The 15,303-nt window shown below is 36.2% G+C and overlaps 1 protein-coding gene across 8 annotated transcripts in view; it reads left to right on the top strand.

Moving 5' to 3' along the window:
• Positions 1–15,303, top strand: part of AGFG1 (ArfGAP with FG repeats 1) — a 76,183-nt gene that overhangs the window by 33,243 nt on the left and 27,637 nt on the right. For 7 of the 8 annotated variants that reach the window (XM_036997721.2, XM_073218040.1, XM_036997710.2 and 4 more), the window contains exons 3-5: positions 9,148–9,263; positions 12,576–12,738; positions 13,702–13,855. In XM_036997721.2, the coding sequence (XP_036853616.1) occupies positions 9,148–9,263; positions 12,576–12,738; positions 13,702–13,855 (433 nt within the window). The remainder of the gene's footprint in view (positions 1–9,147; positions 9,264–12,575; positions 12,739–13,701; positions 13,856–15,303) is intronic. The other variant, XM_036997717.2, reaches the window with a different exon arrangement.

Raw genomic sequence — 15,303 nt, 5'->3', positions numbered from 1 at the left:
TCGTTGTAGTTAAATTCTGGAGAATGTTAAAAATGTGAAACTTACTCTGTGGAGAGATAAACACAAACCTTTGGTTAATTTTTTCTTCTTGGCAAGCTTGCTGATCAGACCCATACTTCATACTGTCTTTGGGAATGAAATGCTTTGCCTTAAGAGGCTTCACATATTAAGTTTAGAACAATGGCAACCAAAATGCTGGTGGGAATTTTTTTTCCTTTTTAGAAAATCTAAAGTTCATCCAAAAGAACAACGTAAACTAGCTGGGAAGAATTTGTAAAACAAAGAGTAAATAAGATGGGCTCTACTTAGATACTAAATGTATCTATATTTATAGGCAGTAATTTGCAGTGTAAACTAGCAGTAATTACAAAAGTCTGAAACTAGTGGGAGAATATAGGCACAGATCTATAGACTAAATCCTAAAATATGCTATAATCTATTATGTGTATGAAGTTGTTATAAAAGAAATGAAGTTAGCAGTCTGTGTCAAAGGAATTGGTTATTCAATAAATGGAGAATCAATTAGAATGTTAACTGACATGGCATACTAAAATTTCAGAAAAATTTTAGAGTTAAAATTTAAAGTCATAAAGGAAGCCATAAAATATAGAAAATAGTCTCAGAGTATACCTCCCTACAAATAATGACTTTACTATGGAGAAATTTGACATACATTATTTTAACCAAGTGATCAGTTAACATCACCAGGAACAGGACAAATTGACATCATGTGTTTATTGATGCAATGCACTTATAAGGATACACATTGCTTATGTGATGGTCCTTCCCAAAATGCATAAGAAATCTAATCATAAGGAAAACTAAGGAACATGCTGCAAATAACAGGCCTGTATACTCTCCAAAGAAGTCAAGGTCATGAAAGACAAAGGCAGACTGAAGAACTGTTGCAGATTAAAAGAGATTTAAGGAGACAAGACAGCTATGGATTCTGGATCAGTAGAATCTTTTCCTTTTGCTCTAAAGGACATTTTTAAGATAATTGACTAGTCTGTGGATTAGATAATAATAGTATAAAATGCTAATTTCCTCACTTTGATAATTGTGCTGTAGTTACATTAAAGAATGTCCCTATTTTAGGAGATGACACATTTAAGGGTAAAAGGTTCATGCCTCTAATTCAAATGGTTTGGAAAAAGTTTTACTTATCAAGAGAGAATGATAAAGGAGATATTTACATTAGAGACCCAGAGTAAAGGTATATGGGATGTTTTTCTACTACACTTGCACCTTTTCTATAAAACAAATTATTTCATAACTAAAAAACAGTCAAAACTAAATTTTAGTGTTTCAGAATGTATATACTTTGGGGTAGCCAATAAAAACATGAAGACCTGATTAACATAAAAATTAATAAAAAATATCACTGACTACATATTTAACATTTAAAGGTAGAAGGACTTTATAGACTAAAAATAATTTAAAAATTCACAAAGTAAAAATTGGTAAGTTTACCTACCTAAAATTACGGAAACTTGTTAAGGACATAGCATATAAAATTAAAAGGCAGAGCATTGTTTTGTTACCCATCCGGCATAATTTGTCATCTTAGTTTGAGAAGGTAGGGCAATTGATAATCTTTCTTGAAAAATACTGTGGCTTTACAATGTAATCTTACATTTTTATAAAGCTTTTTATGATTTTCAAAGTATATTCATGAATAAACCATGTGTTTAGGGAGTGATCAGTAATATCAACAGAAACAGGACAAATTGACATTATGTGTTTCCTGATAGGATGCACTGAGAAGGATACACATCACTTAATATGGTGTTCTTTCCCAAAGCTCATACTCCTTGCTAAAGGAAGAAAGTGGGAGGGCCCCCTGCCCTGAAAAATCACAAAACACACAGCTGACTGGATCAAGAATGGACGGCTGTCCCAAGTGGCCAGTGACTAATCAGGTCCTCTCTTAAGAAATTGAATTAAAGTTCAATAAAAGGCTGGATTCAAATGATGAATCATTGAACCAAAAAGGCAGTATATACTGGGCCGTGTGCACTCTAACCAGGCAGGAAAAAAAACGTACTAACATGAGCAAGAGTAGGGATTAGACATCAGCGTGGAGAAGCAATAGTGATAAACTCTGTTTGGGATGTGTAGAGAGGGTTCTTAGGAAACGTACCCAGACTACTACATCCCAGATGGCTTCCTGTTTGCAGCCCAGGTTCCCATACAGTTTTTGTCTTTGTTTTTGTTTTTGGAAGGATTACTGTATTCTTCCTGTAAACTTGTTTTATCTGACCTAGTGTGGCTGGGTTTTGGTTGTTGCAATCTGTCTGGGACACAGTTCTCTCAGCACTGGAGACATTAAATGAAATAAGTGTGGAAATGTGCTGTGAGTTATGTCTTCTGCCTTTTTGTTTTAGTGTAAGTTTCCATAGTGTGTGTCTGAATTAGAGCTACTGGTCTCCTTCACAGCTCACAGACACTTGGAAGTTTTATTGCTGTTGCCACTGCATTTAATTTCTCTCTCATGTTCTAAGTGTTTGCTTTTCTATCTTTTCTGTTTCTTTGTGCTTACAAGTTATTTAGAAACCAAGTGTTATAAAACCTGTTATTTTTTCCCTGAAACTTACTCTGGTACTTTTTCTCCTTTATTCTCAAGTGAATGGGTTTATATAATAAATTGGCCTTTAGATAGTCCTTACTGTTGGAAAGTTCTTCCTCCAGGGAAAAGCTTCTTTCATTTTATGTTCCTCTCTCTTATTCCCCATGTACATTATAACACCTGCCTCTAAAACAAGCTTTTATTTATTTTCCTTTATTCTTGGGTGCTGAAATGGTATCATAGTCTGTGGTTGCAGGTAAGTCAGGGATCAGCATACTTTTTATGTAAGTGATCAGATAGTAAGTGTTAGGCTTTGTGGATGATACAGTCTCAATTGCCACTACCCAGCAAAGCATCCATACACAATAGATACACAAGTGAACGTGGCTGTGTTCCAGTGAAACTTCAGCAACAACCATGGGCCATAGGCCAGATTTAGCCTGTGGGGTATAATTTGCTAACCTCTGGCCTATGTGCAATTGAGAATTTGGATCAGTCAGTTTATTACTTCTGCATGAATAAGTTGGTAAGCTAAATGTTCTAGGTCAGCATGTACATTTTAGATGGAACAAAGGGAAAAAAAGGAAACTTATACATATATTTCAGGGCTGTTAGGAAGTTGCTTTTACTCATGCATCAGATATTTATTGTCTGCCATGTGTCAGGTACTGAGAATACAAATAGTGGTAAATCAGAGAGAAACTTCCTGTCTCATGAAATTTACATTTGGAAGTTGTGAAAATAAAGGGCATGAAAATAAATAATACGTTGTAATAATGTGTATCTGACATTTGGTTGGGGGTGTTGCCCCCTTGTATTTGATCGTCAGGGAAGACCATGGAGGCCTGTGGAGCTGGAAAACTGATGGTAGAATATGACTTTGGAGAGTCAATCAGGGATTAAATTCTGTGGGGCCTCAATAGGCTGTGATGAAGAATTTGATTCTTATGCTAAAGATGTCACTATAAGGTAGTTTGTACTTAAATTAAAAAAAAAAACCTGGGATTAAATAAATTGGGTTAATATCTTGTAAGTTTTATCCCTCATATACTCATTAATGTGTCTGTTTCACAAAGACTGGTGTCTCAGCAGTCTGCATGGATAGCCTCTATGTGCCTATTTTCAGTGAATTGGCTGCCATTGTTCTAATTCTAGCTAGCACATTTTTTAAAAGCCAAATTTTAATGTGGAATATACCATACAGCCCTAAAAAGATGTATATAAATGCAGGACTATCCATTTCTCTTGCATAAGACATATGGATCGTGTTTTTATTTCTGAAAGCATTATTAATGAATATGTATCATTTCATACAGGCCATCTCTGAGAAATACCTATTAGCTGGTGGTCTAGAAATAATAGCATAGTCATGTTACTATAGGTTGGATGAGTGTAGAAACTGTTAATGATGTACTTGTTTTTTCCAGTTTACCTTGAGTCCTGATACATATTTGAGATATTTTTCTGATAGTGTATTTTTAGGGCAAAGTAAGGCAAAAAAAAAAATGATAGTTTCATCATCTTAGAGCAAAATAAAATTCCATTATTATGGGTGTAATAGGTCCCTGGTAACTCTCTGGAGAACTCCTAATGCTATTTCTTGTTGGTTAATACTACTTTTGTTCACTTCTTCTGCTTCCAAAAAGTAGATAGTAATTACTGGTTCATGGAATTTTCAGTTTTTTAAGTCTCCTATTACTCATGTGTTTTATGGGCAAAATTATCAAATGCTGTAATTATATCTTATATACAGAAGGAGGCAGTAACCACCATCTCTCCACTAAGGAGAGAAAGCACACACACACACAAAAAAATTGGAAATCTAGGTGAATATTTATAGATTCGCTTAATGAAAAAAGATGATCTAATTCCAGAGCTCTTTTCTGTCCTTTCCTTATTTTTATATCTTTCTATCTAGAGGTTGTATGCAGAGTCATGTCACATTGTTTGTTTATATTCTTTTTATAAAACATAAGTTTGTCTGAATAAAGGTAAGTACCCATTCCAGCCAGTTTCTCTTCTGTTTTGCTGTCCCCCAGAGGTTAACAAAACTACAGTATGTCATCTCTATTCCTAATTTTTTTTCCTTCTCAAGCCTGATGCAACAGTGTTTCCATACCCTTCCTTTTATATGTAAGTGTCTTACCTGAGGGTTTCAGCCTCCATCAAGTTCACTGTGGATTCGGTGAGAGACCGAAAAATGACAACTGAACATTCTTGGGGTGAAAGGTCTTACACCAGACTTTATTCTCCTGGTGGAAGAGGTCAGGTGCTAGAATCCCATCCGCCCCCTGGACAGTCTGCATGCAGCAAGCCAGTCTCTGCCTCAGGGCCTCCCTGCAGCATCGCAGCCCCACAGCCCTGGTGTAGCTTTTTATAGAGAGTCAGTAATAGTTCACTGCCAAAATGTGGGCAAGCATGCACCTGTGAGCATTGTACATGTGCAGTGGGCAGGTATATCAGCATCAGGTGAGGATCCTGGCCATGGAACCTCCACTTACCCCACAGTGAGTAATTGAGAATTAGTGTGGATGTTTCCTACTTCCAGTGTTAATAATTTTTAAAAATTGTTCCATTGAATATATGTTTTGTCATAATTTGGATGCTGGTTTGGCTGGCTTCCATCTTCCCTTCACAGTTCTAGTCTTTACCCTGCTCTAGTTCCAGGCAGTTGGTTTGTCTGGATACACAAATGGGCTTTCTTGCCTGCTGGCTTCTAGGTCAGTTCAGCTGGTGGGGGAACATTGTTAGCAGATCAAAGAAAAGAAGGGAAAGGTTAGGATATATATTTTCTTAATTTCTTCCCTACGGGATTTCTGCAGCCTGGCTGCATCCTTCCATTGAAGGTCAAAGCTCCCATCAAGTAGTCCTCTTTGTTTTAACGTTGCTGACATCTTCCTCTCCTCCCCACTTCCCTGCCAGGGAGTGATGTTAGGGCCTGCTGTTATGAACCCTGGTGATTTCCTGACAGCCTACCTTTGTAAACAGTCAATCTATTAAAGTTTTCTTGAATTATCCAAATTGAGTGTGCCATCTGTTTCCTCTGGAAACCCTGACTGATAAATAGGCTTTAAAATATTTTACATTCTTTCAGTGGCTATTACGATTCTAAAGTGGATTAGCACTAGATAAGGACAATTATGACAGTTTCATAAATTTTATCTGTTAGCTGATGGGTGATTTTATTTTTAATTTCACTGAAAGATCTTGTTTTGATTATTATCTATCTTCAATCACTTCATATGACAACACATTGTTTTAAACATTGTGAAGAACTAAAAATTAAATGGCACACATGCTCAGTAATTCTAATATAAGGTGACTGGTGGTGAGTTTCATGGAGAGTTACAAAGTGGTAAAGAAGTTGAGAGGAGGGAGATCCTACTGTGAAGGTAACTTTGATTCTGTCTACGGCAGGAATGGAGACCCAACATTTCCTTGTGTTCCTGGTGAGACCTCTACTGCTCAGTCCTTGCTTATTTACTTCATCACTTTATAACCCATCATCACAAACCACTTGAAAGACCAAGCCCAAAAGTAATAATAACTAACACTACTGAGAGTTCACTGTATATGCTTGTCCTGAGTGGAAAACATATACTAACTTATTTAACCTTTCCAGCATTCCTGAGAAGCAGGTTGTGTTGACTGAAGTTGGAATTCTAATTTAGGTAGCCTGGCTTCCTAGCCAGGCTCATAATTACCACCCCCCCACCACATTGTTCTATAATTAGAATTGATTATCCACCTCCCCCAAAGAGATAATCAAAACTGACTCCATCTTGTGTGCCATCCTTTTAAATAATGGACTGTAGGTGTCATTCTTGCTCCTCAGTTACGGTTCTGGCCCCCAGCCCCATTCTCCTATATCAGTAGATTTTATCACCTGCTGTGTCTTCTTGTTGCAGTCATACTGGTAGGCACCACCACCCCACCCCATTCAGTATAGATTTTAGCACCTTCCGTAGTTTTTTTTTTTTCCCATTAGTGTTAATCATTTCTGCTGATCCCAGTATCCACATAGATAACCCACAAGATTATCATGCCCATAGATAATTTAGCCTCCTGAATTCTTTGACCTCTTATCTCTAATAATCATCTTATTTCAGATTTTTTTACTTATTCATAACTGTATTCTCAGATTTCAAGTTCAAGCATCCTAGTCTCTGACCACCAGTGTTTCTCTCTAGCTCACCCCCTCTAATTCCTAACTCCAGCAATTTTGGGACAATCTCCAGTCTACTGAGGCTAAACTTGGTTGTCCATCATCCTCATCATATCTTTGTTTTTCTTAAACTCGTTTAGGTTCCATGGTCTATTATAACCACCCCCTTTTTTTTTTTAACTCTTGACATATTTTACCTGATTAAAGTCAACATACTACCTACTTTGTACCTGAACAGCTAGGTGAAGCTGGAGGAAGAATTAAAAATTTCCAGTACTCCCTTTGAATGTAATTGTAAAGCCACAGAATCTTTGAAGATTACCTTTTGGGAGAATCATTAGTTAGGTTTCTGCCTGAGGAGAGTCCTAGGTGGTTCTTTTTAATTAGCTAAGTATTTACTGAAGAAGCTGAGCCTTTACAGGGTTTATAGTATTTCTGGCAATAAGTTGCATTATCTATCATTCCTTGGTGTCTGTACTTCTTGGGCTTTGCCACTGAGATGTTTTTATAATAAGATTGCTCCTTAGCTTAGTCCTCACCGTGTGTACTGTTTTAATAACTTCCTGGTATCTGTACTATGCTGTATCCTTCCCAGAGTAGTGGGGAACCACAAGAAATGTTTGAAACATGCTTGGGGTACATGACAGGAGAGGGAAAGGATGAGTCCTTTTTCCAATCCTTATTTCACCCTTATCCACTTCAGTAAGCAGGTGAGATTGAGAAGAATACTGTTTTCCCTTCTTTGATTTCTTAAATTTTTGTCAGGCTTTTAGAAGCGAGATGCTTTGCTCTTGTCACCTTGTCATATTTGGTTACTTAAAATAATATGATTTCGGAAACTTGTGGACTTGTTTTGTATAGCTTTATTGAGGAATAATTAATTATAATAATTGTACATATTTAAAGTATAGAACGGATGAATTTTGACATACTTGAAACCATTGTCACAATTGTAAGAGAACATACATTTTCATTAGCCCCAAAAGCTTTTTGTGCCACTTGGTAATTCATCCGTGGATGTGCTTTCCGTCACTGTAGGTAAGTTCACAATTTCTGAATGCAATCCTACAGTCTGTACTTTTGGGGGTGGGGAATGGTCTGACTTGATTATTTTGACATTTATGTAGTTGCTTGTATCAATAGTTTGTTCCTTTTTATTGCTGATTAGTGTCCTACTTAAATTTTCCAGAGTTTATCCATTCAGCTGTCAATGGACATTGGGTTGCGGACATGTGCTTTTATTTCTCTTAGAAGTGGGATGGCTGGTTTATATAGTAGGTAGAAGTTTAACTTTTAAGGAACTGCCAGTTTTCTTCCAAAATGGTTGAACCATTTTACAGTCTTGAGAGTTTTAGTTGTTCCACATTCTCACCAACATAAGATACGGTCAGTCTTTATGTTTTTAGACATCCTAGTGTTATCTGTGGGGTGTCTGTGTAGTGGGATGTCAGTGTCATTTTAATTTACATTTTCTTCATGACTAATGATGTAGGGCTTCTTATTTGCTGTGTGTGTATCTCTGGTGATGTGTCTATTCAGATTTTCTTGCCCATTCTTTAAAAAGTGTTTTTCTGGTCTTTTTTTTTTAGCAATTGAATTCTTTTATATTTTAAGAATTCTTCATATATTTTGGATTCAAGTTCTTCCAAGTTCTTACATGTTTTGCAAATACTTCTCAGGTGGTGGGTTGCATTTTAATTTAAAAAATTTTTTGAGATCAGTAGTGATCAGTAGTTTTAAAATTTTAATTAAGTCAATTTTATTAGTTTTTTCTTTATAGTTCTCTTTATGCTCTTTGTGCCCTGTTTGAGTTCTGCACCATTTAATTTCTTTGAGAAATCTCAGATTCTCATTTTTTTAGCCTTTAGAGAAGAATAAACAGGAGGCAACTATAAAGCTGGAGTTGTATCTGCCTTGTATTTTTGTTTTTGCAGTTTAATAGAAAATTGTGATTCTGGTACTTTCTGTTTATTCTTGTCAAGGATCTGTGAAATTGCTGCTGGTGTAATTCCTCTGTTTTCTGGGGATGAGGGAACCGAGGTTCATAAAGGCTACGCAACTTTACTAATAGCTTACAGCTTATCTTCCCAAGACCAAAAAAAATCCCAGGTCCTCTTGATAGTGAGATCTCATTTCGCTGTTTGTTTCCCTGTGAGGCGCTGTTCTTTATCATGTTGTTGCTAAGATTTGGCTGCAGCTGTAACATTAAAATAACTGTAGTCTCTTCATTTGTTGCTTCTTCACTAATCGTTGTGATACATACTCTCAACGAAAGCAGTATTATTAAAATTAAATAGCTCAGCTTTCTGAAAGAATCATAATTTTCCCTTAAAATTTCAATTAAGTTTCCCTTAAAATTTCAATTAGGATGTTGAATTTAACAGTTCTTTTTTTTTTTTAATTCTTTCCAAAGGTCTGTAAACAGATTTGGCTAGGATTATTTGATGATAGATCTTCAGCAATTCCAGACTTCAGGGATCCACAAAAAGTGAAAGAGTTCCTACAAGAAAAATATGAAAAGAAAAGATGGTGAGTGAATAGTTTGTATTTAGAGCAAAGGCTCCCCAAATCACATTAATTATGGGTAAGATAAGTCTGACATAAGGAAGGAAGGAAGGAAGGAAGGAAGGAAGGAAGGAAGGAAGGAAGGAAGGAAGGAAGGAAGGAAGGAAGGAAAGAAGGAAATACATAGGTAGGTAGGTAGGTAGGAAATAAGGAAATAGGCAGGTAGGTGGATACTCATTATACTTTGGTTTCCCAAAGCCTTTACTTGTACTTTACCCTCTTATCTGTGCCTAGCACAGCCTTTTCCTTACTGCCAGGCCTCCTACCCTTTATTTTGGAAGTTAGAGATCTTCTGATCCTTCTCCCTGTTAGCTTCTCTAGACATTTTAGTCTTACAAAGTTTCCTTTCTTAAAATCTTCATTCCTTTAGCAGATTTGTATCTTTTATGTATTAGGCACTGTACTATACTAAACTCTTGTGTAGTAATCCATCCACTTAATTGCATCTTGCAGTGAGTCTTTGTTCAAAATACCCCTCACTTCCCATTCAGATCATTTTACTGCCTGGTTAAGAAGGGAGTGTTTATACTCCCCTAACTCAATCCTTTAGATGTTAAATTTTAAAATGAAATTAAAACAAGCTGGACATAGCACTAGTAAACCCTTTGCAGCAGAGCTGGGAGTATATCTGTAGAGCTATAGGCCAGCTCCTTGGGGCTTTTCATTTTTAGCTATATGAACATAATTTACTATATTAAGATTCATTAATGATGAACTTGTGGTAGTTTTGTTATTAGTGTTCAATAGTGCCTATTTCTTTCTTCAGGGTAAGTAGATAAGGAGAGAATCACCAATACAGGGAAAAGATAATGAGAAAGTAAATAGCCTCTTGTTTCCCTGAGGAGTATTTTGGCCCAGAGATGATGTATTTAAAAGCCTGCTTTGGTCCTGAGGGACTGTGTCCTGTGGTCTATGGGTGAGATGTCATGGCCTTCATTCAGTGAGCACATTAGGAAGAAGGAGCTCTGATTGGTGGGCTCTGTGAACTTGCCTTCTTACTGTTCTCTAGAGGAGACTAATATTGCAAGGCAAGTTTAGCCAGAAATATTCAATGACATTAGGTAGATCAGGTGTGAATATAGATAAGAACATACCATTAAAATTTCAGTTTAGGAAAAAAGAAAATCTTAGAAGGTGGGGTAATAGTAAAACACATGATGGCATAAATAAATCTCTGAAGTGTGTAATCATCCTTTTATCATTTTAGCTCTTAATTTCCTAGAACTTTTACCCTTCCTCCTTGCATAGTTAAGACCTTTCTCCCTGCATAGCCCTAGCCTAATTCTTTATTTTCCCCCCAGTTTTTCTCTTACCAAGTCAGAAAGTTAGTTTGAATAGGATTTAGCTGGGATTTCAGAGAGTTTAGGTTCAAGTGGCAAGAGAAAAGTGTGTGTGAATAGAAGTTGGTAGAATTAAAACCATAGATTCCTCCCTGCATTTATTATAATAAAAATAATAATAAATAATAACATTTTTCAAACCACGACCCAAATAACTTAAACCTCAAATAATTATAACTCATGTTATTTTTTCTGTCATGAGAAACAGGATAGTAATAATGAGATATAAAAATGCGTAGGCAGGCCGTGACCTGTCCATTTTTAACTCCCGCTCCCTCACACCTGTGACATGTAACAAGAGAGTGATGCAGTGCGTTTTTAATATGACATAAGCACCATCCAAGTGCCGCCCCCCTAAAAATCCTCACTGTAGGCAACCACACTTAGAACATTGAGACTTTTGTCACTTATAATGGGATTTTATTTTGTTCTTCTGACCAATTTTCAAGTTCATTTCCTGTGCTATACAAGCTTCTTTACTTTAGTCAGTCTTTTGAACTGAATAATAGTACCTGATTTTACCCTTTGATAACACTTGGCTGTACTCAAAAATTGATGTCATCAGTGATACGCCAAATTATGGGAAAGCATACCTTCCTGTTTTCATTCTCATATTTATTGGAAAAAACAAAGCAGTTTTATTGTTTGTGATTATTACATAATTTGATAATAGCTAACACTTATGTAGCTAACACACCTGTATCAGAAACTAAGTACTTTACAAATGCTAACTCACTTATACCTCAAGCAACCATCTCTCTCTTTTACAGATGAAAAATTGGAGGCACAAAATATTGCAGTAGTTTGCCCAGCTTTCACAGCTACTAAGTGGTGGAGCTGGAGTTTGAGCTCTGTCTGGCACAGATAGGTGCACTTCCCCACTCTTCCTTCTTCCCCAACCTACTTGTTACTAGGGGTGGGGAGGAGGAGAGGGTGGGACAAAACCTGGAAGTACAGAGAGAGGAAGCTGTCACATAATCCGTGATCCAGCCCTGGAGATTAGTTTAGTACTGGCAGTTTGGGGGCATTATATTCTTACCGCCTCCCTTGCTTTCCTTTACTCGCTTCCTCCCTTGAATCCTGTATTTACCTGTAAAGTTTTAGGGACATCTTTCCATGTCAAAACAGTAACTTTGTATTATATAGATGTTAGTGTAATCCCTTTAAATATTTTTGTCCTGATGAATGTTGGGTTATTGCCCAGTTTTTTTGAAATTACAGAGAGTACAATTGTAATACACATGTACATCTATCTAGGTTTCCTTAACCATTTAATTCCTAAGGATAAATTTCTGGACTTTGTACTTTAGGGGCACAGAACATACTTATTTATGTATTTTAATAGATAGCAAGAAAATTTGAAGTTTCACTCAGCTCAAATGCAAATGATACTTTAATTTGCATTTTTATTAGGTTATGACTGTTTTCATTTCTATGCCTCCCTTTGTGAATTGCTTCTGCCCATTTAAAAATTAGGTTGTGGATCTTATTCTTACAGATTTGTAATAGGCCTTTATACTTTAGGCTATTAACTATAATTTAATAATCTCTTTCTTTTGTTCTATTTCCAAATATTTTGAAATCTATTTATGATCTTACTATATATACTATATACTTCAGCTTTTAAAAATTAGAGTATTAACTGTTTGTCATGATGATTAACTATAGGTTCCCTGTTAAAAAAAGATTTATTGTATTTATTATCTTAGAAAAATCATAAGTAAATAGTTGGAACAAGTTTTACAGTTAGTCTTTATCACTCTATCTGAGCATTTCAATTAAGTGTAATCTTAAGCTATCAATTCTAAGAGGGTTTTGAAATAAGATTAATGTTGAAATAGGCTTGTACAAAATTAGATTAAGCTTATCAGTTTTGAGTGTAGTATTCCCCACATTTTCTTAATTAACTGTCTGCTCAATTTTTCATCTATTTTAGGTATGTCCCACCAGAACAAGCCAAAGTGGTGGCATCAGTTCATGCATCTATTTCAGGGTCCTCTGCTAGTAGCACCAGCAGCACCCCTGAGGTCAAACCACTGAAGTCTCTCCTAGGAGATTCAGCACCAGCCCTGCACTTGAACAAGGGCACGCCTAGTCAGGTGAGTAGCCTCTGTGGGTCTTTGTAGAGACTTCTGCGTAAGGGTCGAGTATCAGGAGTTCGAGAAGTGCTGTGTGCCAGTAGCTTTATGTCCTGATGCGTTATGAATAGAAGACTTCTGGTTAAGTAGTTGCAATGTGTATATTTTTGTTCTTTTGCTTTTACATACACAAATTTAAGTTCTCCTCAGCTTTGTAAAGGTATACAGGAATGTTTATAGCCGTCTATTATGTAACATACCATTAGTAAAGCAAGAATCTATGATGACCATCAAGTTAGAACACTGTAGTCTCTGTGATGCACTTTTTTTACATGAAGGGGTTTCCTCAAGTAGTAGAATTTTCCCACATGCCTGATTGTGAAGCATGTTTGTCATTGAAGCGCAGGATTACATTACTTAACCTGACTCTAAAAAACTGAGTAGACTCAAGCCTTTGCACAAGTTGGTTCCTAAAGGTTGTGCTTCTGCCCTTCATTAGAGTTGACGGGACTTGACAAGTCTTGTTACTGTGTGGCAGGGCTCCATCTGTCATGTTCAAGGATCATTCTGAGGCATGGTGCCGTTTGAGTTAAATCCCACCTTTTTTTAGTAATACATACCAGGGCATCTGGATAAATTTCTCTGTTTTCACTAAAGATTTGTGTGAAAAAGAACAGTTGTCAGTATATTGTAATTCTTTCCATGTATAAAGGATGTGTGCTGTGAAGCCTTTCTGCGCTGTCTTAGTAGTAAGTTCGTCTTGTGTCATGAGGTGTAATAACTGTTACAATTATATTTCTTTGCTTTCGACTCTACGTAAAATTGAGAGGTAATTTGGGAATACATGTTGAAAATTTGTGGTTTTCAGAAAATATCAAAGTACTCAACACTGCAAATAAAATATTACATTTTATAATGTAATAAAGTATTATAAAATTTTAGCGTATCCCACTGAAAACTCTATCACTTATATGTGGTTTATAGTCCCCTGTTGTAGGTCGCTCTCAAGGGCAGCAGCAGGACAAGAAGCAGTTTGACCTTTTAAGTGATCTTGGCTCAGACATCTTTGCTGCTCCAGCACCTCAGTCAACAGCTACAGCCAATTTTGCTAACTTTGCACATTTCAACAGTCATGCAAGTAAGTGCTTTTTCCCTAACAGCTTTTGCCAGAAAAGTGTGTATAGCACCAAAATATACCCATTCTTTCTTAAACTTAAGTATCAGTAAACATATTCTATTGAAAATGTTTGATCACCCATAGCTATCAAGATGTAATATGTAATCATGTAACTCTGATGCTTTTTAATCACAAAAGAGATTATGTTTAATGTCAGATAGTAACATGACCTACTTGAAAAAAAAAAGATGAGAAAGACTTTTCACTATCTTTTTTTTATCCTTTTATTGTGGGAAATTGCAGATATTCTAAAGTGACCAGATAATGTAACCTTCATATACTCATCACTCATGGTTAATCTGGTTCCACTTACCATTCTACCTGTTTCTTTCTCATGTTATTTTGAAGCAAATTTCAGACATATTTATCCTTAAATATTTTATATGTATCTGTAAAACAGAAGGATTTTGTTAAACATAACCACAGTAGTATTATCAGGTCCTCGATAATAATAATTCATTAGTCAGTATTCAAATTTCCATTCCAATTCTCCCTCTCTCTTTCTCTCTCTCTCTCTCTCTCTCTCTCTGTCTCCCCACACACACACACAGACACACACAGTTTATTCAAATCGGTTTTTGAATAAGGCCTGCACATTGTAAATGTGAGGGGTGTCTCTTAGTCTGTAGGTTCTTCTTCCATCCCGGTTTTTTCCTCTGTAATTTATTTGAAGAAACCAGGGTGTTTGTCCTGTATTTTTCAGCCATCTGAATTTGTTGATAGCATCACTCTGGGTCCTCTAACAAACTCCTTTCTCCTTTGTATTTCTTGTGAATTGATAGTTGCATTTAAAGAGTCGATTAGTCATAGGTTCTTCTGTGGAGAGGGGGAGGTGGTAAAGGGCCAAGCCTGCTGCTACTTAGGGTTCAAGAGGCACATAAGAATAGTCATCTGGGTTTGTAATGTTAGCTGTTGATGCTAAATGCCTAGATTCATATGCAAAATGTTGACATTCTTAATTTATCTTTCCTTCATTTGTCAGCTGAAATACTTTTTTAAGAAACTGGTTATCCAGTGGTGTAATTAGTACAGAAAAGTCAACATGCGATTGATTCTGATCAATCGTGTATCAGAATGAGTTGATTCCCTAGCATTTTTAAATGGTGACCTGTTTTTTGCTTAGTATCATAATGAAATCATAGATACCATTTTGTGCATCTGAAGTTTGTTGTCATATTTTTATTGATGCTCAAAATCATCCCATCTTTGGCATAGGAATATCTTCAGGTTGGCACCTGAAGATATAAATCCTTTGTTATTCTTAGATTTAACTTTAACGTTTGTCACAGTGAGTTCAATGCATTTCACCAGAAATTAGTAATTATGGAGTTTTAGTTTGTTAACCATGCAGTCACCTAGGTAATATGAATGGATAAACCATGCAGTTACCTAGGTAATATGTAAAAATT

Source organism: Manis javanica, chromosome 12, assembly GCF_040802235.1.
Source record: "Manis javanica isolate MJ-LG chromosome 12, MJ_LKY, whole genome shotgun sequence".
Lineage (NCBI taxonomy): Eukaryota > Metazoa > Chordata > Mammalia > Pholidota > Manidae > Manis > Manis javanica.
This window is presented reverse-complemented; position numbering and strand designations above follow the sequence as displayed.